This window comes from Myxine glutinosa, chromosome 4 (genome assembly GCF_964187855.1).
Source record: "Myxine glutinosa chromosome 4, kmMyxGlut1.1, whole genome shotgun sequence".
Lineage (NCBI taxonomy): Eukaryota > Metazoa > Chordata > Myxini > Myxiniformes > Myxinidae > Myxine > Myxine glutinosa.
This window is the reverse complement of record NC_136264.1, coordinates 99537756-99559506: the sequence shown is the minus strand read 5'-3', so window position 1 is coordinate 99559506 and position 21751 is coordinate 99537756. Positions and strand designations below refer to the sequence as shown.

At 47.9% G+C, this 21751-nt stretch overlaps 1 protein-coding gene across 13 annotated transcripts in view; it reads right to left on the bottom strand.

The window, feature by feature from the left end:
* LOC137425048 (putative helicase MOV-10) overlaps nucleotides 1–21751 on the bottom strand; it is a 62517-nt gene that overhangs the window by 16111 nt on the left and 24655 nt on the right. For 5 of the 13 annotated variants that reach the window (XM_078776217.1, XM_078776216.1, XM_078776219.1 and 2 more), the window contains 5 exons: nucleotides 20000–20176; nucleotides 9931–10078; nucleotides 9648–9809; nucleotides 4245–4340; nucleotides 3580–3652 (listed from right to left, as the gene is read on the bottom strand). In XM_078776217.1, coding sequence (XP_078632343.1) covers nucleotides 3580–3588 — 9 coding nt within the window. In that variant the 5' untranslated portion in view covers nucleotides 3589–3652; nucleotides 4245–4340; nucleotides 9648–9809; nucleotides 9931–10078; nucleotides 20000–20176. Of the gene's footprint in view, nucleotides 1–1619; nucleotides 1776–3579; nucleotides 3653–4244; nucleotides 4341–4918; nucleotides 5035–9647; nucleotides 9810–9930; nucleotides 10079–19999; nucleotides 20429–21751 lie in introns of those variants that run through there. The other 8 variants (XR_013623119.1, XR_013623117.1, XR_013623118.1 and 5 more) reach the window with 6 other exon arrangements.

The following is a 21751-nucleotide window of genomic DNA, read 5'->3' as shown; positions in this document are numbered from 1 at the left end:
TAGCATGTGGAAAAAGTAAGTACACCCCGACATTTATCACTACTTCAAATACCTAAAATTAGAATCAGGTGCACGAGCTCAGGTGCAAATGATTAGAATATCGTTAGAGAGGATCTTGGAGGAATCTGTCTTATTTAAACCTCAGACATTTAGTTTGGCTTGCTCTTTGTTGTTGAAGTGTGCGGCGTCACCATGCCAAGATCAAAACAGCTCTCTGAGGACTTCAGAAAGAAGGTTATAGATGCCTACGAGTCTGGGAAGGGATTTTAAAAGATCTCCAAACAATTTGAAATCAATCATTCGACTGTCTGGAAGATCATCTACAAGTGGAGAAGATTCCAAACAAGTGCCAACTTGTTCAGGCCAGGCCGCCCCAGCAAGTTCAACCCGAGAGCAGACCGCAATATGCTGAAAGAAGTCTCTAAGAATCCCAGAATGTCATCACGGGACCTACAGGTAGCTCTTGCCACTGTTGATGTCAAAGTGCACGAGTCTACCATTAGAAAGAGGCTGCACAAATTTGATCCACATGGGCGGTGTGCCAGGAGGAAACCTTTGCTGTCCAGAAAGAACATCAGGGCAAGACTAAAGTTTGCCAATGAACACCTCAGCAAAGACCAGCACTTCTGGAACAATGTGCTCTGGACAGATGAGGCAAAGGTAGAGCTATTTGACCACAGTACCAGAAGACATGTTTGGCGAAAACCAAAGACAGCATTTGACCACAAGAACCTGATACCAATTGTAAAGCATGGTGGTGGAAATATTATGGTTTAGGGCAGCTTTGCTGCATCAGGGCCTGGGCAGCTCACCATCATAGAATCAACTATGAATTCTTCATTGTACCAGAGGGTGCTTGACGATAATGTGAGGCCATCTGTCAGAAAGTTGAAGCTCAACCGAAGGTGGACCTTGCACCATGACAATGACCCTAAACATACCAGTAAATCCACCAAGGAATGGCTGAAAATAAAGAAATGGAGGGTTCTGGAATGGCCAAGTCAAAGCCCGGATCTAAATCCCATCGAGATGTTGTGGGGGGATTTGAAACGAGCTGGGCATGCAAGAAACCCCTCAAACATCGCACAGCTGAAAGAATTCTGCATGGAGGAGTGGGCAAAAATTTCTCCCAGTCGATGTCAGAGACTGGTAGACAGTTATAAGAAACACCTACTTGAGGTTGTTTCTGCCAAAGGGGGCAATACCACCTATTAGAGCCAAGGGTGTACTTACTTTTTCCACATGCGAAATTTGCATTTATGTTTATTTAAATTATACAATGGACGACAAAATGTAAATGTTTCATGATATTTGTTATATTATATCACCTTTATCTATCAATATTGTTGAAATGAAGATCAAATAGCTGTATGTTGAAATATGTTGAAAAAGTCAAAACTTTACATGGGGTGTTACTTTTTCACGTGACTGTATGTGTATATGCACATATATATGTGTGCGTACATGTATATGTGTGCATGTGTGTGTGCATGTATGTGTGTGCATGTATGTGTGTGCATGTACGTGTGTACAGGGGAAGGGCTATGAAGCAAAAAAAATTTTTTTAACGAGCATTACAACAGTATATTGTTTTGTGAAATAAAAGCAAGTTTCTCAACTGTTGTATTGAAAGCCTCAGAGTCCTGTCCCACCCCAGATTTGCTCGTTCAGCTGGGGATCCTGCTGTTCAAGCTCGGCAGCATTGCGAGTTCACTTTAAGCATCTAATTTGCTTCGAAAGAACCGTTCAAATATTCTCCAAGATAAATGTTATTCCTGTCATGCAGGAATAAACACAAAATAATTGTGTCTGTGTGAGACGATCGAATCAGTCACCAAAAAAAAAACCAGCAAGGAGGGGAAGCAGAGTGTTGTGGAACTTGCACAACAACCATCCAGCAAGTTCCAAAGTTAAAATACACTTTCGCTTATCTCCTTAGACGAATAAGTTACGTTCCCCCACACACCCCTAGAGAACGCACAACCATGCACGTAGGTTCTCGAGTTCAGTTACCTCATTAGCATTAGTATTCAGATAGCCCTCTCTTTTTTTTGTAGTGGAAACCGAGAGATATGTATATGCAAGGGCAATCTAGAGGACTTCTTCCTCCCTCCATATCCTCTTCCACCTTCACCCCCTTTTATAACTCGACATTCACAGCACTAGGTTGGTAGCCAATGTGCATTTTAGACACAGTATTTAATTCAGCTTCTCCCCTTTCCAGACACAATTAGACACAGCTCCAATTGGGTTTATTTATACCTCTCCAAACACATTTGAGACATCAATGGTCCGTAAACACGCAGAGCACATGCTGTCTCCGTGATTCCCTCATAACCAATATTTTCCCTCCATCCGGACACATTTTTTAAACACGAACTGTTTGTCAACTGTTCAATAAGGGCTGCCCCATCCACATTTGTTGCTTAAGTCCACCCACAGTGTCCATGTCACCCAGACAAAATAATATGGCCGCCATCTTTGTTTTCTGGTGGGTCAAAGACATCATGCCGATAGGCATCTGCTGATTATACACTTCCTGGGTTTGTTGTGTCAGATTTGCATTGGCTTTGTTTGGTTCGAGTGTTATGATTGTTATGAGAAGTGTTGTGACTAATGGGAGCGAGAAATGGGCAATGAACGTAGAGCAGCAACGAAGGCTGGAAAGGGTGGAAATGCGAATGGTTCTGTGGATGTGCGGAGTATCGTTGAGAGAGAGGAAGACAAATGATGAATTGCGAAAGATGATGGGAATAGAAGCTGTGATGGATGCTGTGAAGTTAAATAGGCTGAGATGGTTTGGTCATGTGTTGAGGAAGGATGAAAGTAACTGGTTGAGAAGAGTGATGGAAATGAATGTAGAAGGAAGTAGAGGACGGGGAAGACCGAGAAAGACCTGGCTAAAGGTGGTGGAAGAAGAAATGTGGGCAAGGGGGTTAACAAGGGGAGATGCAGAAAATAGGGCAAAATGGAGAAGATTGTCATGGGGACCGCAAGGCTAACCCCCGCTCTAGCAGGGAAAATGGCCTTTAAATGCCTGTTGTTGTTGTTGTTGTTGGTTCGAGTGTTACGATGAGGGACCCAAAAAAATCTAATCAATGTCGGATAAAAATTATTAGTAAGGTTTAACCAAGCCTGTCAGCATGCACAGAACGTGGCTCCCTAAAAAAAAAGTGTTGCATAATTTTTGAACGGCCACAGATTGGGGTTAAACAATCCTTGGCCATGTGACAAATCAGCTCAATCTGATATAACCGTGGGGATGGTAACATGGATGAAAGGTGTCGAGTTAATTTTCGAATGGAGCATTAAATGTGTTTCCCTATCGCCCTGTTCATCTTTTAAGAATGCTTTAAATGCGCGTTTCTCAATCGCCCGTTACCAGATTTTTGTCGCAGATTGTGACCACAGTGCAGTCATTGTTGTTTTGATTCAGAAATCTCAGACTTTTAGGATACAAAGTAGGTACCCTTTCAGTTTTTAACATACAAACAATGTACAATCATCGACAGGTTAACATATTTCATGACTTCTAGCAGAAAAGTCAACAAAGCCAGGATATTTTGAAAGATGTCATACCAAGGCCATATTTCACAGCTGTTGTAGACTTTAAAACAGGTCCAAGTTGTTAGGGGTCTCCAGCCAACACCAACTGTCCACCCGATGGGTTATTCGCAGACATGGGGTTCACAGACGTGCAACAAGAAAGGCAAACCAATAAAAATGTGCAATAATGCCAGCAGAAATATTTACGCTCACAAAGCTGAGAGCCTTATTTCACTGGACAGACAGACAGACAGAGAGAGAAATAGATGCAGGGAAGAGTTAATTTGACTTCCTGTATCAAGGAACAATCTGTCTTGCATGCACACCGACAAATATGCCCCTTGAAATCTCTACTGCCTACAAATGGTCAAGTAGTTGCAGACAACCATCCCGCTACTAATACAGGAAACCAGCATCTGACATGACAAATTACCTGACAGCATAAATTCCCATAAAATATAACTGCAGCACACAAGGTAGATCAATAATTTGTCTCAGCAGCATACTACATCTGATCTTTTGTGGAGAAGAAGAGCTGACATTATATGGAACATAGCCAAGTTGAATAGCCTAATGAACAAGTTGCACAACTTTTGGGAATGTGTAAGAGTAAAGCAAAGCAAAAACAGCATCATCGTCACAAAGCTGCATTACACATTACCATTGAGCAGTTAAAAAGAAATGATCCTCCTGCTCACCTGCTACAGGTATCAAGGTTAATGGCTCTGTCGCATACCCTGCTTCATCCACAAACACATGTGAAAAGTGACCAGGAGGAAAACCAGCTGACAAGTCTGTCAACCACAAGTATACATCGTATTGTAACCATTTGTCATGAACTGCAGTAATAAAGTCTCGAGGTGAACAGCGCCATCTGCTGCAATTTTAACATATTCAGTGCACAAGGAAATTGAAGCAAATTGGACAACGGAGGCAATTTCATAACAACTGAATAACAGACCTTGATTATTTGTGCCAATGTGATTTTTGCTTTATTACCTCCACCACCAAAGGTGGGCAGAGATCATGTTTTCACCCATTTGCCTGTGAGCAAGATATCTCAAAACGTTGTGGATGGATTCAGACGAAATTTGGGGGACAGGTTGGGTGTGTGACAATGACGAATTGATTAAATTTTGGGAAAGATCTGGATTTGAGAATTTTTTTAATTTTAAAGTGATTCTTCATATAAACCAGCTAACACAATCACATTAAGCCGTTCATCATTTCATTAACCAACCTGCAATTTACTGTTTCACAAATGTTAGACTAGAGGGGTCAAAAAACAAATTTCTCCTCCAACCAGGTGGTAGGCAAATACACAGACTCAGCATTGTTCAATTAGTCTTCGCGTTTTCTTCCTTTCTCGCACCGGAAATCTTCTGGACTCGTCAACCCGATGAGGTAGTTGACCAGATGATGGGGAAGGCACGGGTTCATCCACAACCATATCAGCTCCTTCTCTTCTTAATATTTACATGGACATGGCTCATGAAAAATGACAGTACAACAAACAAAGGGAGTGAATGAACAGGAAAAGAGGGAGGAGCGACAGAAACGAACTAGCAAGTAAATTGGTTGAGTTAGAAAATGTTGTGATATGACGTCACCACATAAGCCATCAACATGGTTGCTGTTTTGTGTACTTTCAGATACCCAGTGTTGTCTAATCCTTAAATACACAATCCCAGCCGAGACTGGGTAGCATGGGTAACACGATCAACCTGGATTTTGGATGTTTAACCCTTTAAGTACGGGATTTTTTTTTTATAAAAATACTCCCGGTACGGGATGAATTTGGCATTTTTGGTACGGGAATGCAACCACGTACTGACGATCTATTTATAGGTATAGTCGATGACATGAAGTAACGTCATCCGTACACAAAACCTTTTCCTGTGTTGCGGCACTGAACGTCATCCGTACTCAAAGGGTTAACTAAAAAGGGATTACTCGAAGAACATGTACATCCTGGAATTGCCGGGGAGGATCGGAGGACAGGGATAGAGAGAATGCCAGAAAATGGATGGTAGAAAACAGACTGCTGAGCCGCCTGTGATGCGAGAGCAACAGAGTTTGTGCTTCAGCCTCTTCACAGGAGATTCCAAAATTTTTGAGAGCTTTCAATTCCACAGAACTGAGGAGACAGATATGATGCTGGGGTGCCAGCCCAGAGCAAAGAGCCATGGACAAAAATTGTAGACTGTGTAGCTCTGATTTCCCAAGGAAACGCTTGGATCAACAGGGGGTTGCCCAGTCTGCAGCTGGCTTTGGAGACCAGCTTTGCAATGTGATCAGCTCAAGAAAGGTTATGGCTGACAGTGAGGCCTAGACGTTCAAGAGACTGAACCTCTTCCAGTGGATGGCCAAGAAAATAGATACGTGGGTTCGTTTGACAATCATTCCCGAGTTATAGGTTGACACTGAGATTCAAAAGGCTCGAAGGACATGCTCCATTCATTATACCAGAGTATAGTCATTTCCAGGTAGGCAGAGATAGACACAGATGCTGTCTGCCAAGCAGAAGGGTGGGGGTTACCGTATGGCTGTATCTGAACTTCAATGTAGAGTCTGCAAAAAGGGACAAGGTTTTCCTGAGCATCAGATCGGTCATCAATATAGATGAGGAACAAGACTGGACACAAAACACTGACTTGGGGAACTCCAGCCCCCACTGGGATAGTGGAGGAGGGGGTTTAATTGATAGCAACGCATTAACTGTGTGAGTGCAGGAAGTCAGAAATCCAGGAATAAGGGTAGCCTTCTAAGCCACAGGCAAAGAGCTCGGCAAGGAAAGCAGGATACCAGACTGTGTTAAATACCCAACATATGTCCAAGAAGATAACTTCTTGTTTGAGAATGAGGACCTGTGTAGGTGGTGGTCCAATCCGTTTGAGAGCAGTGGCCGTAGGTAAGTCAGTCAGTCAGTGAGTCAGTAAACACTTCAGTCATTATCGCTGGAACCAAACACACAACCTTGATGACACTGGGACGCAAGCTTCATATCTGATGCCTAACGAAGGTGTATTGACCACATAAAAATCTGCGCTCATTAAGGGTGTCTACGGGGGGAGGAAGGGGCGGGGGAGTAGAGTGATCCCCACTCCCCCCAAAATAGGTATTTGCTCTCTTCTCCGAAACTACACAAACTATTTCAATGAAACTTGATCACAACCTTCATTGCCCATGATGTACCAAAGTTTGTTCACAGCATTAAAAAATATCAGGGTCTGAGAGCGTCTGTCAGGGGTCTTGAGTGGCTGTTGCTCCTGATCCAGGTGAGCTTCACGACCCGCGGTCCAATTTTTTTTCCCCTCCTGTCATCTCTGACCATCCCTTTTCCCACCCTCACTTAACCTTGTTTCTAATGCTTCCCAAAAAATATTACAACCCTCTTAAACATTTTGTTCTGGTTTGATGTTTCATGTCAGGCCTGTTCATTGTGGGCACAGTCTGCAAGCTGATTGAACTCCTTTCCTATCTTCATTTTCCCGATTCTTCAGTCGCACAAGTAATTATCTCTCCCAATTCGCATCTTCTCCCTGCCTATCATTTCTTCTCAAAACAAACAAACAACCAAACTCCTAAAACAATCACCTCAAGTCTTAAATGGAACCTTGATACTTTTCATAAATCCCTTTACTCTCACCTACAAGTGTCTTTCTCCAAAACTGCTTTCAGTTCTTCCTTTAGTTTATTTCCTGGACAGCTCCCCCATCGCGTTTCGACAGCACTATCTTTCTTCAAGACGATAATCATTCTTCCCTCCCATCCCAGTAGTGACATCGGTCTCTAGTGTCGTCTTTGTCTGTCAGCCAGTCAGCGACTCTCATCTTGCTGACCTTGGGATCTTGAAACAGAACTATTTTGTTATGATTGTGAGATCACATTGGTTACTCCTCGTCACTAACCTCCTCCACATCTACTGGACACACACTGCCTTTCCTACCTCTCCTCCCTGCTCCAGGCCCGCCTGGCCCCATGTCCGACAAAACAAATCATATTAACTACTGGCCTGTTAGCTCACTTCTAATAACAAAGTCATGGAATCCATTGCCGTAAACATGAAATCTTACTTTTATCCAACAGCCTGATCTCCGACCATCAGTTTGGTTTCCGGCCCAGGCACTCGATCCAGGATAGGCTGCTTTTGCGCTTCCAAGAATGGATGCATGCCCTGAAACTCAGACAACAGATCAGGACCGTGTCTCTGGGCATACCTAATGAATTTGAAAGCCTGGCACTCCCACCTTGCTCTCTGAACTCTCAGCCCATAGCTTCCAAACTCACCTCCTCTCGTGACTTTTTTGTATACAAAGTTTAGCTCGTGAAGGAGCGAGAACAAAGAACGGAGCAGGATATAACAGAATAAAAGGAACAGCAGACAGAGAGTGGAAAGCATACCAACAGCAAGGGACAAAATAGAGGGAGACTTGGACAAATAAGGGATGTGGAGAAGAATGGGTAGGGGAGGACGATGGGGTGGACAATATGGATACAGAAGCAAACTCAGGTAGGAAAAACTGGAAATTTGGTAAGAGGTGGGCTTGGGGTGGGGATGAGGTGGGGAGGGTTAATGGGGGTAGAAAACATCATGGAGGATGACCCGACATGGGTGGTCAACAGTTTACTTGAAAACATGAAGGGAAAAAAGAATGTGGAAATTGGTTCCAAGGTGGGAAAAAGAGGAGAACCTAGTGGAGGTGAGCAGTGATTCTGGATTTTTGGGAGTTTTACAAGAAGGGGTATGCTGGTGGACCATGTGCCCCATTAATAAACCTGAGGGTGGGATAGGTGGGGAGAGGGACAAAGTATGGAAAAGCAGAGAGTGCAAAAGCCGAGAGTGCAAAAGCGGAAAGGAGGAGAAAGAAGACAAAGACCAATGACTTATCTACAATGTGAAAGTGATAGGCCCGTACCCTTATCACATCATCCTGGGAGATTCCAATGATCTTGAAGGCCTTAGCATCCATGGCATCGAGCTAAGCAAGGTGTGAGGCAGGGGAGCCAGCCCATATGGGAGAGCAGTTCTCCATTAAACTGCAGATGAAGGCCTTGTAGGTGGATAAGAGTTCAAGTAGGCCAAGGAATTAATTTGCACGACGAAGGATGCCCAGTCAGCGACTGCCTTTTGAGGGCAACTTAGAAGTGTAGTTTGTCCAATAAAGATCATAGCTGAAAGTGAGACCCAATAGTTTGGGTGACTGAACTTTAAGATTTGTCAGGATTGAAAGACGTATTCCAAGTGTTTGACCAGCTTGTGATTCTATCACGGTCTGGAGGGACAGAAGAGGCTGCAGCCTGTCTGTCTGAAGGATGACGGATGACGGATGTCGCGGCAGAGGATGGAGTCATCAGCAAATAGATAAAGAGGATTTTCCAGAGAGTCAAAGAGATCATTTATGAAGATCAGGAATAAGATGGGGCCTAGAACACTGTCAGCCTTGACAGGGAGAGGAGATGAGGGGAACCGTTGTGAGCCACACGTTGGCTACGAGAGTAGAGGAAGTCAGTAAACAGTGTGTGAGGTTGGCATTGCATGCCATAGACAGAGAGTTACGGGAGCAAGGTGGGGTGCCAGACTGCATCAAATGTTCGATACATGTCGAGACAGACATCCCTAACCTCATGTGGAGCATTGAGGGCCTCCATCCATCGTTGGGAGAAGAGAAGCAGCATGTCCAAGGTAGAGTAACCAGGTCTGAATCTGAATTGATGATCTAAGAACAGGTCTTTGGGGGAAAAGGAATGATTTTATGTCAACTCCAATGATGGATTCCATAACCTTGCTGATGAGTGGAACTACGTTGATCGATCTATAGTTAAGGGAATTGTTTTACACACCTTGCTCATGTAATGCATTGATGATGTTGGGTGATTTTGAAGAAGATTTAGGATGACCTCGTGCAAATGATTGGGTGATCCACAGTTTTGTTCCCACACATTACATAATAGAGCACACTGTTATGTTGGAGACAATGTTTTTACAAATAGCAAATACATCAAAATGCATTGTTTTTAGAAGACATTTGTGATGGTTATTTTGAGAAATACTCAGCAATGCACAAAATAAGGGACAAACTCAAAGGGAAAAGCCAAACCCGAATGCTTTCAGGAATGTTTGTCAAGTGATGACTTGCAGCAAGAAACCGGAGCATGTGAGCCTCATCGACATGTGGTAACAGCTGCTCACAAAGCAGGCTGGCAGAGTTGTTGGACATGGCACACACAACCACATGGGGACATGGGTGGCATTGCAATACCTGGAGGGAGCACGTGTTCTCTTCAATTCAAACACTGACAAATGGCAACTTATCAGGCATGCATGTGTGGCACAAAAATGTATCATCGGAAGCAACAAAAACACGACATGAACTCCCTTGCCTGCTTTATGGCTTCCACTAATGTTGTCGTCTTGCCAGTTCCCGGGGGACCAAACAGCAGGTATGGAGCGGGTCGTGATATTCCACTCACGATGTGCTGAATAGCACGGCACTGTTCTAGGTTGTTTTGAAGTTTCTGGTTGAACAATCTGGAAGGCAAGAGTATTGTATCAAAACCACAACCAAACTCACAAAGCTAAGTTTATTGTTTCTTCTTCTTCTTTCTTTCTTTTTAAGCCACACTTGGCTCCTCCTTCCATAGTAGAAAGGATTCCCAATCAAAAATCACCAATTGTCATATGAAATATTAAATTCACATTACTTGTCTGAGCAAGTGCAAATTAATTTCAATAAGTGTTCACTCGTCTATTTTGTGAAATTCCTGAAAATCCTTTTTTTTTTGTATTTCCAAAGAGACATTCACTGACCAATTTCTGATATCATTTAGATTACTTACATACAACTAGAACGGTACTCGGTCAAGTGCATACCTCTGCCAGGTTGAACAGTTTATGTTTTGTATCTAGCCTGGTGTTGGCTTAGCGGTTACGGTGCCGGTTTAGGATCCTAGGATCCTGGGTTCGAATCCCGGTCGATCGCTAAATTAACGCCAGGGGGGTTGACTCAGCCTGTCATCCTTCCGAGGTCGGCAAATTGAGTACCAGCTTGCTGGGATGAATGATCCCGGTGTGTACCCCGGTTTATAATAGGGACACCGTATCCCTGCGCATCGTAAGAGGCGACTAAGGGTTGGTGTCAGGAAGGGCATCCGGCCATGAAAACATTGCCTCAAACAGGGAACCATGATTGTCATGGGGCCCGCAAGGCTAACCCCCGCTCTAGCGGGGAAAATGGCCTTAAAACGATCACTCATTCATTCATTCATTTTCATCCCACTGATAGGCTGGATCTGGACCTGAACCAAAATCGAATCGGCTTGTTCTCGTCACTTAACCAATTCATCCACCAAGTTTTGTCATAATTCGTGAACAACTTTTAGAAATATCGTGCTCTAGATTGTTTTTGGGACATCACTCAATGGTGAAGAATCACTGAAAAAAAATTCTGATCTGGATTCAGATTTGGATCTTCACCAAAATCGCATTGCTTTGTCCTTGTCACTTACCCAACTCATCCACCAAGTTTCGTCCTCATTCGTCCATAACCTTTTGAGATATAGTGCTATATATCAGTTTTAGCCCCAACAATGGTGAAGAATCACTGAAAAACCTATCTGATCCGGATCAGGATTCGAATCTTCACCAAAATTGAATCACTCCTTTCTTGTCACATACCCAACCTGACAACAAAGTTTCATCTGAATCCGTTCACAACTCTGAGATATCATGCTACATTTAGTTTTTGCCCTATCTCTCAAAGTCTGGTCTCTCTCCATTTCCAACTATCGCTTTCTTTCAATTCCCATTTGGTTCATTCCAAGAATCCCCATTGCGTCCGTTCCAGTAATCTTTCCGTGCTTCAATCCACATCAGTCTATTCCAGCAATGTTTCTCTCAATCCACATCGGTCCATTCCAACAACCTTTCTCTTAATCCACATCGGGTCAGAAAGGAAGAACGGTGCCCAGCTGATGATACAAGTGGTCATGAAACCAATCAATTATTGCTTACAGGTTAAGGTTCTTACTTTAGGTAAGGGAACTATGTTTTGAGGTTTACAATTTTAACAAAGTTCAATATAGGATGTTGTGAAATTAACGTCATTTACAGCAATCCTTTAAATAATGTTATCTTTTAGGAATAACCGATACTGTGCAATTAATAAAAAGTGTCAAATGTATGTCTGTGAGTGTGAGGAACAGAAATGAAAAACAAGATGCGTATATTTGGAGACAAGACAGACAGACGCGTTATTTTACGGCACGTGCATTTACCATGTATTTTGCAATAATGTAGTTATTTTAAGAAAGTATGTGTTTGACTACGTGATGGGTTTGAACAGTTCGTACATCAACTGCTGCTAAGGCAGTGCTTTTGCCGAATAGCAGCAATCGATCTGTGGGCACATGTTAAAAGCAGACGGGAAGAAAACAGAAGAGGCCACGTAGCATACATAAAATGAAGCAGCGAAATGCTCAATTGTAAATCTTTACTCAACATCAACTGTTGTCGTCTTATTTCATTTTCAGAATTGTGAACCTCAATTTTTCCGAGCGTTTTGAGTTTGACACAACGCTTTATAAGAGCGTTTAACATGAACACCGGATATTTTAGTATTTTGTACAAAAGGATTGCACCATGTTACACATCACATGGTACAAAGGCATCACGTTTTAAGTGCCAGTACAACATGTCGCAGCGTGTGTTTGGGTCTTAACGCAACCTCAGCTGGTCATAAATCTTATGAGAGTTCGAAAAACTGAAGGGTTATAGGCACTGAAAATATGAATACTGGGGATAACTTTACAATCCAACACTCTATTTAGAAACTAATTGTTTCTTCCTTTACGGGTACAATGACAGACTCCAGTAAAAAGTGGTGGCAAAAAAAAAGTAGAAACAAAACTGCAGACAGTAAATGCAGTGGATCAGGGAAGGAAAAAGAAACCCCAAAAAACCTGAGGCTGCTCAAAGATGTGCAATCCCAACTTTCACACTTTTAACCATTCTCAATAATCTATTCAATCAGAGACTGAAGCTGTTGCACAGTTTGGCCTGAACAGGAAAAGAAGCCAAACATGTAAAATGAGGAAATGGACAAAACTAGACATAATTCGACGTCAACCGATATGCCTCTGCCCACATTATTTCATCACTAGTAAAAAGCTCGTCAAAATGACGGGTTGGAACAGTTTGATTGACGGTGCAGTCTCGTGAACGTGCCAAAGTCCAAAGCCTCGGCCTAGTGTCAGGTGTGTTTATATTTCTTTACTTGTTAGATATCCTGCAGCCGTAAATGAACACTCATTTTACTCTGCGCACATTGCGCATCAAGTGCAGCGAATTTCACCTCCCTGCTCCTTGTATTTATTGTTATTTTTAAAAAACGTTTCTGTACACTGCCCTTGAGACTCATTTTGCAAGCCACCATCTACAGTTCCAAAAGAAGAGAAATAATTATTCTTTTATGTAAAATGTTTTTCAAGATCGTTTTAGCCGCAAAAATAGACCATGGTGAACACACATTCGTGATAAAGATTGGCCTTTAAAACCGACCCATATGAAGACAGACAGACATCTGTACAAACACACAAACTGACAGTGTTTTTTTGGTAGATTATACGTGTTTGTACCAAGATCGATTTAAATCCCTTCAGCTGTTCTCAAGTATCACATTTTTACCTGACATGACCCCTTTGACCTGTGGATGCCAAAATCAAATCAGTCCATCTGTGCATCATAATATATTGTTGTGGTTTTGGAAACTGTACTCCCAGGAGGGGGTGGGAGGGGGGTGAGGGGAACATCCATGTACACTATAGGAATCCGTAAATAGTTATTTCTTAGTCTTTGTAAAGGTAGACCTTTTCCCATTGTCTATGGGTTCAGGAACATTGGTTATGGATAGTTTAGCCAGTATATTCCCAGAGGGGTGTCTCCCCATTTCCAACCATCTCTTTTTTTCAGTTCCCATTCGGTCCATTCCAATGATCCCCATTCAGTCTGATCGACTAATCTTTCCTTTCATCTACATTCAGTCCGAGCTTCAATCCACCTTGGTCCGTTCCAGCAATCTTTATATTTACTCGTACATTCGGTTCGTGCTTCAATCCACCTCGGTTCGTTCCATCAACCTTTCAATCTACATTCGGTCCGTGCTGCAATCTCTCTCAAAGCTACATTTGCTTCATGTTTTCAATTCGTCTATTCAATCGGTCAGTGAGTAGAAGGGGTGAGGGGTGAGGTCCAATGGCAGGGCAGGAGCGTGGTGTCATTGGACCTCACCCCTAAAAAGGGGAAAGAAGGAGAAAAACAACAGAAAAATGCTCCAATTGCATACAAAGCAACATCAGTTAGTGGGATTGAAGGAGCTATGCTCCAACGCGAGTCGGAAGGATTGACGCGACCAAAGACGGAAATTCGTCCGAGTTGCTTTATTGCACGAATCAAACTCGGGCACTCTGAAAAGCCCGTTTATCGGGCAGCAATATATATACACATTATGCCGGAGCGTTTGCCCGGGAAAAGCGAGACCGGGCATGCCCGGGCGAGTCCTGGAAAGGCGAGTCTGGACCTGCTCGGGCATCCTGGGCGAGCCCTGGAAAGGCGAGGGCGGGCATGCCTGGGCGTCCTGGGCGAGCCCTGGAAAGGCGAGAGCGGGCATGCCCGGGCGTCCTGGGCGAGAGCGGGCATGCCCGGGCGTCCTGGGCGAGCCCTGGAAAGGCGAGAGCGGGCATGCCCGGGCGTCCTGGGCGAGCCCTGGAAAGGCGAGAGCAGGCATGCCCGGGTGTCCTGGGCGAGCCCTGGAAAGACGAGTCTGGGCATGCCCGGGAAAGACGAGACCGGGCGTGCCCGGGAGGCTCGGGCGAGCCCGGGAATAGCGAGTCCGGGCATGCCCGGGAGAGGCGCGTCTGGGCCTGTCCGGGCGGCCTGGACGAGCCTGGCATGGCAATTGCTCCCTGGCCGCGTCCTTGGTAGGTGCAAGGCGATTGTGTACACCCAGCGGTAACCGCTACACACACCCCTCCAGAATCGACTTGCACCGGCAGGGTCAATTTAAGGGGGGTCCTGATGACCCGGCCGAAGCGACCCCTGGAGGGTCGTGGGGGGGGGGGGGGGGGTCCGATGTGGTGGTGGGTGGTCGAGCGGGGGGAACTGTGGACGGGGGGCGGCCTCGCCGCGGAGGAAGGGCCAACCGTGGTGGTTGGTCCACGTCCACGTGCGCCGGCTTGAGGCGGTCCACTGAAATCCGGTCCGCCCGGCCGCCGAAGTCGATGACGAATGACTTGTCGTCCCGTCGCAGGACCCGGAAGGGCCCGTCGTACGGCGGCCGGAGTGGCCCCCGGTGCGCGTCATGACGCACAAAGACGTACTCCGCTGTGCGAAGCGCTGGGGGGACGTAGGACTGGGGGCCACCGTGGCGGGACGTTGGCACGGGGGCAAATCGTCGGGCGGCCTCCTGGAGGTCCGAGCGCTGGCGAGCTGCGGACCAGGGACTGGTAGCATCGGGCACGAACTCGCCCGGGACGCGGAGCGGCTGGCCATAGACGAGCTCGGCGGTGGACGCCTGGAGGTCCTCCTTGGGGGCCGTGCGGAGGCCCAAAAGGACCCACGGCAGCCGGTCGGCCCAACCGTCGTCCTGAAGGCCGGCCATGAGCGCGGCCTTCATGGAGCGGTGAAAACGCTCGCACAACCCATTGGCTTGGGGGTGGTAGGCCGTGGTACGGTGGAGCTGGACTCCCAGGTTGCGGGCGACCGCGCCCCACAGCTCGGAGGTGAACTGCGGACCGCGGTCCGAAGAGATGTCTGCCGGTGCGCCGAAACGGGCGACCCAGGTGGCGATGAAAGCCTGTGCCACGTCGGCGGTGGTGGTGGAAATGAGGGGAACGGCCTCCGGCCACCTGGTGGTCCTGTGCACCATGGTGAGCAGGTGTGTGAAACCCCGCGAAGGGGGAAGGGGGCCAACCAGGTCCACGTTGACGTGGTCTAAACGCCGTTCGGGCACGGTGAAAGGTGCCAGCGGGGCCTGGGTGTGGCGGTGGACCTTGGCCCGCTGGCAGGCCGTGCAGGCGTTGGCCCAGTCGTGGACTTGCCGTCGAAGGCCGTGCCAGACGAAACGCGCCGACACCAGCTTCTGAGAAGCTTTCCGGCCCGGGTGAGAAAGGCCGTGGATGGAGGCGAAGATGCGGCGCTGCCAGGTAACGGGCACGATGGGGCGAGGCTGGCCTTGGGAGACGTCGCAGAGCAGGACAGTGTCCGCGAAGGGGATGTCGGCCAGGCGGAGGCCCATGTCCGCTGCCCGGAGGGCCTGCACCGTGGTGTCGGTGGTCTGGTCGGCCGCCATGAGCGCGAAGTCCACGCCGAGGTGGACCGCGTTCGCACTGGCCCGAGAAAGACAGTCGGCCACGGCGTTGTCTTTGCCGGCGATGTGCCGGATGTCCGTGGTAAATTCCGACACGGCGGAGAGGTGGCGCTGCTGGCGGGCCGACCACGGCTCCATGACTTTGGCCATTGCGTAAACCAACGGCTTGTGGTCGACGAAAGCCGTGAACGGGCGGCCCTCCAGGAGGTGCCGGAAATGGCGAACGGCCAGGAATAGACCGAGGAGCTCGCGGTCAAACGTGCTGTATTTTAACTCGTTCGGCCGGAGTTGCCGGCTGAAAAAAGCGAGTGGCTGCCAAACCCTGTTCACCCATTGTTCATGGACGGCACCCACCGCGTAGTTGGAGGCATCCGTAGTGAGGGCGATGGGAGCGTCGAGCACCGGGGGAGCCAGCAGCGTAGCGTCGGCGAGGGCCCGCTTCGCGCTCGTGAATGCCGCGTCCATGGCCGTGGACCAGACGATGTCATGCTTGGCCGGCTTGCCCCGGAGGGCTTCGTAAAGGGGCCGCATGAGCTGAGCAGTGCGGGGCACGAATCGGTGATAAAAATTCACCATGCCGAGGAACTCTTGCAGGGCCTTGATGGAGCGGGGACGCGGGAACGTGCTGATGGCCTCGACCTTGGTCGGCAGCGGCACGGCCCCGGTCTTGGTGATGCGGTGGCCCAAAAGGTCAATGGTCGTCGTGCCGAAGTGGCATTTGGCCGGGTTGACAATTAAGCCGTGCTCGCTGAGGCGTCCGAACAGCGTTCGGAGGTGGAGGAGGTGCTCGGCTTGGGACGTGCTGGCGACGAGGATGTCGTCCAGATAGACGAAAAGAAATGGCAGGTCGCGCAGCACGCCATCCATCAAGCATTGGAACGCCTGGGCCGCGTTCTTGAGCCCAAACGGCATCCTCAAAAATTCGAACAGGCCGAACGGCGTGATGACGGCCGTCTTTGGGACGTCGGCCGGCCTGACAGGTACCTGGAGGTATCCCCGTATCAGGTCAATTTTTGAAAAAATAACCCGTCCCGCGAAACGGGCGGAAAAGTCTTGAATGTGCAGGATCGGATACCTGTTGGGGGTGGTAGCATCATTGAGGCGGCGGTAGACGCCACACGGGCGCCATCCGCCCCCCGGCTTTGGCACGATGTGCAGTGGTGAGGCCCATGCGCTATCGGAGCGCCGCACGATGCCGAGGCGCTCCAACGCGTCGAACTCGGCTTTGGCCACGGCGAGCTTGGCCGGGTCGAGGCGGCGGGCTCTGGCGTAGACCGGCGGGCCCGTAGTGGGTATGTCGTGCTCGATCCCATGTCGCATTGCGACGGCCGAAAACGTCGGCCGCGTGAGGGCCGGGAATTCCGCGAGCAGGCGAGCGAACTCGTTCGCCGTCGGGAGGGCGCATGCCAGTTCGGTCGGCGCGGGGCTGCTCATCGTACATGCCAGGGAGCTGAAGGTCTCGGCGTTGACAAGGCGACGCCGTTTGACGTCGACCAGCAGCCCGTGCGCGCAGAGGAAGTCGGCGCCCAGCAAAGCCATGGGGACGCTCGCGGTCACAAAGGTCCACTGAAAGCGCTGGCTGCCGAAGCAGAGGGTGACGTTGCGCGGGCCGAAGGTGTGTATGGCCGATCCATTAGCAGCGACCAAGGAGGGGCCGCAAACAGCGTTCTGCCTGTCCTGCTCGGAGGCGGGTATGACGCTCCGTTGGGCGCCGGTGTCACAAAGGAAACGCCGCCCGGACGCTTTGTCCTTAATAAAAAGCAAGTTGCCCGAGTGGCCGGCGCTCATGGCTGGTAATGAACGCCGGCCCGGCCGTTTCCCGACTTGCCGAAAAAGTGCACAGGGGTCGGCATGTCCGAGGCTTGTGGCCGAACCTGGCGTGGTAATAACACCACGCCTGGTCAGGTGGAGGCCCCGGCCGTCGTGTTGGAAGCGGTCGGCGCGGCATGGCGGCCGCCAGTTGCACCGGCAGTTCGGCCTCCAACCGCACAGGGCGCTCGGGCGTCATGGGCGTCGCCTCCGACGGTGGCGGGCTCCAGGTAGCCGCTCCGATGTGCTGGCCCGCCGAGGAGATCTTGTCGGCTTCCCTGGCGAGGGCGCGGGGATCCGTGATCGACGTGCCTGCCAGGGCGAGGCGTGCCTGGTTAGGCAGCTGGCGGAGGAACAGCTCTCGGAACAGAAAATCCAGAGAGTGCTCGCCGAGCAACGAGAGCATGTAGTCCATTCGCTCGGACGGGCGCGTGTCGCCGAGCTCGGGCAGGTCGAGCAGGCGTCGTGCGCGTTCCGCCGGTGAGAGGGCGAAAGCGTCGAGGAGGAGCGTCTTGATCGCGCCATACTTGTCAGCGGCTGGCGGGCGCTCGAGGAGGCTCAGGGCGCGGGCCGCGGTGGCGGAGCCGAGCGCTGCTACCACATGGTGGAAGCGGGTGTCGTCGGCGGTGATGCCTCGCAGGGCGAACAGGGAGTCCGCCTGGGCGAACCAAACAGCCGCGTGAGCCTCCCAGAAGGTAGGCAGTTTAAGGGCAACTGCCGTATCCATGTTCGGGGTCACCAATGAAGGAGCTATGCTCCAACGCGAGTCGGAAGGATTGACGCGACCAAAGACGGAAATTCGTCCGAGTTGCATTATTGCACGTATCAAACTCGGGCACTCTGAAAAGCCCGTTTATCGGGCAGCAATATATATACACATTATGCCGGAGCGTTTGCCCGGGAAAAGCGAGACCGGGCATGCCCGGGCGTCAAGGGCGAGTCCTGGAAAGGCGAGTCTGGACCTGCTCGGGCATCCTGGGCGAGCCCTGGAAAGGCGAGGGCGGGCATGCCCGGGCGTCCTGGACGAGCCCTGGAAAGGCGAGAGCAGGCATCCCCGGGTGTCCTGGGCGAGCCCTGGAAAGACGAGTCTGGGCATGCCCGGGAAAGACGAGACCGGGCGTGCCCGGGAGGCTCGGGCAAGCCCGGGAACAGCGAGTCCGGGCATGCCCGGGAGAGGCGTATCTGGGCCTGTCGGGGCGGCCTGGACGAGCCTGGCATGGTGATTGCTCCCTGGCCGCGTCCTTGGTAGGTGCAAGGCGATTGTGTACACCCAGCGGTAACCGCTACAGGATGAACGTTTTGATATGATCAATTTCGTCCCACTATACCCAAACCTAATTTCTTTACTTAATTTAATGAAACGTGCAAATCACAAAATGAGGTTAATTGTACATCATGGCAAGAATGTGAAAGGAGACAAAAGTTATTAGGCCATCCCATCTCCATTCTCGACGAGGTGAACTTTTAAAATGGGTCATGATGTCCGTCCGTCCAGTCGTCCGTTAACCTTTTTGCTATTTTTTCTACTCCTCCTATATCACCCGGCTGATTGTTCTGAAACTTGACACTTGAATACAAGACAGTAGCCAGAACAATCACTCAGGCTTCAATTTCGGATCTTGGGGGCTCCCAAGGGGGGTTACCCCCTGAAACTTTGGATCCCTACTCATCCCTTATTTACCAAGCGATTGCTCTGAAACCCAATACAGCCCTTTTACTCGATTGTCCACAGGATCGCTCGGTCTTATATTCTTCGATATCGTACCAGGGGGCCTCCCAGGACATCAACAGGGCTCACAGAATGAAGGGCTCACAAGAGGGCTCACAACATGATCAACAGGGCTCACAGAAGCTCACAGGGGGACCCAAAATCAGCAGAGGTCTGAACTACAACCTCAAGAGATGACCATCAGGCCACTCTGGCTATTTTTATCAATGTTACAAGGTTTTCATGACTTAATCATGATTCACAAAGCACAAAGGCAAAACTAACCTGGCAGTTAAATTTCACAAAATTTTACTCATCAAAAGGTAAAGTTTATTTGTTCCTGTTAAAACTACTCATACCCAGGTCAAATCACAACCAAAGGTTTGAAGGGAAAAGGGAAAGTCAATCACTTTAAAGAGCCTTAACAACAGCAAAAGCACCATAATTCAAATCGGGCTTAATTTAAAATTATCAAATTAAAAAAAACATGCTCTCTTCAACGACCTTTATGGCAAAATAAATACCAACAAAAGATATTGCTCAAACGACGACAAGATTATCGGCATCTCACTTAAGTTTGGTTGATAGGTCCACAATGCAGTGGTGAGATGAATGGGAAGGGAAGACGAAGTCTACGAGTTCATTCTTCTTCAAAATATCAAGGGAGCGATGCTGAAGTTGAAGAGGGAAGCGGTTGAATGGGAGTTTGAGGTGAAAATCCGCATCACTTATGAACCCATTTATCAACCTTTGGTGAGGGACAACAGGGTCAGAAATGATTACTGCTAAGGTCCTCATTGAACCCAACCATTTTGGAATATTGCAATCTATCTGGCATAAGCATAACCCGAAAGGACAAAAGGCTTCGAAAAAATAAATAAATAAATAGAAAAATTGCAGCAATGTTTTTTTTATTTCAGCAATTTTCTACCAATAAATCTATATAAATAAAGGAGGAGTGTCTGTGTGTGTGTGTGTGTGTGTGTGTGTGTGTGTGTGTGTGTGTGTGTGTGTGTGTGTGTGTGTGTGTGTGTGTGTGTGTCTGGATGTCCACTTATAACTCAAGAACTACACATCAGAGAAAAGTTTTAGACACAGATTCGGAATCAGCATAAAATTCCAGTGGTTATAGGCTACTTTTTATTTTAATATCAATGGTTTAAAAAACCGGGCCAGCTGCAATTCCATGGTGTAGTTTGTGGCGGCGCTATTGCCCCTTTCCGATCCCATGACGCATTGCGGTTCCGATTCGCGATAAGGTCTATGCGCTATCACCGACACTTTTCCACCTTTTGCATACCTTTTAATCAGATTTACCTTATCGTCCATCGTAACCACATTACGCTTGGAAACACTAGCATTATCCTTCTTCGGACCCATGGCTAACACAGACACAGTAAAGGAATACTGTACGTCGCCTCTGTTTTGAATGAGAATTAGCGGTTGCGCGTACGTACAGTATACTGTACATACATATTTATATATTTTTTTATGTGCTTTTTATTGTATTTTAAATTGTTTTTTAGCTTCTTTTATTGTTAATTTATGAAATATTTTATTTATTTTAAATATATTTTTAAGGAAAACAAATGTTTTCACGTCCGTAGGAGTGACGTAATGTCGCACATAATGACGTTCGCTGCCCGGTCATGAAAGAAATTATGATTCTCTTGCCAAAGTGACATGAAGATCAGGCAGGAAACCTCCCAACTGAGTTTCTCAACAGTCGTCAGCCTCAAGGACTCCCAACACACAGGTTGATTCTCAAGGTGGGAGCACCAATCATGCTTCTAAGGAATCTTGATCCACCAAAGCTGTGTAATGGAACACGATTGACAATCCAGCAAATGATGCCGCATGTCCTAGAGGCAACCATCCTCTCAGGACAATACAGAGGAGAGAAAGTATTCATTCCAAGGATACCATGTATTCCACCTGACCTTCCATTCTCCTTCAAGAGGATTCAGTTCCCCCATCAGGCTATGTTTTGCTATGTCCATCAACAGGGCGCAGGGGCAATCAATGAAGGTTGTAGGCCTGAACTTCACAGAACAAGTGTTTGCCTATGGCCAGCTGGACGTGGGCTGCTCGAGGGTTGGAAAACCAAGCAATCTTTATGTCTTGGCACCACGTAAGAAAACCAGAAATGTTGTATACCCAGAGGTTTTGAGAAATTGAAAATTGAAAAAACGTCATGTAGGAAATGTAGTGATATTGCTCTAAAATATACATGTTCTTTTCATCATATATTTGTATTATTATTATTCAACCCGGGCGAAGCCGGGTACCTCAGCTCGTCTACTATATAAGAGAGCTGTTGGTC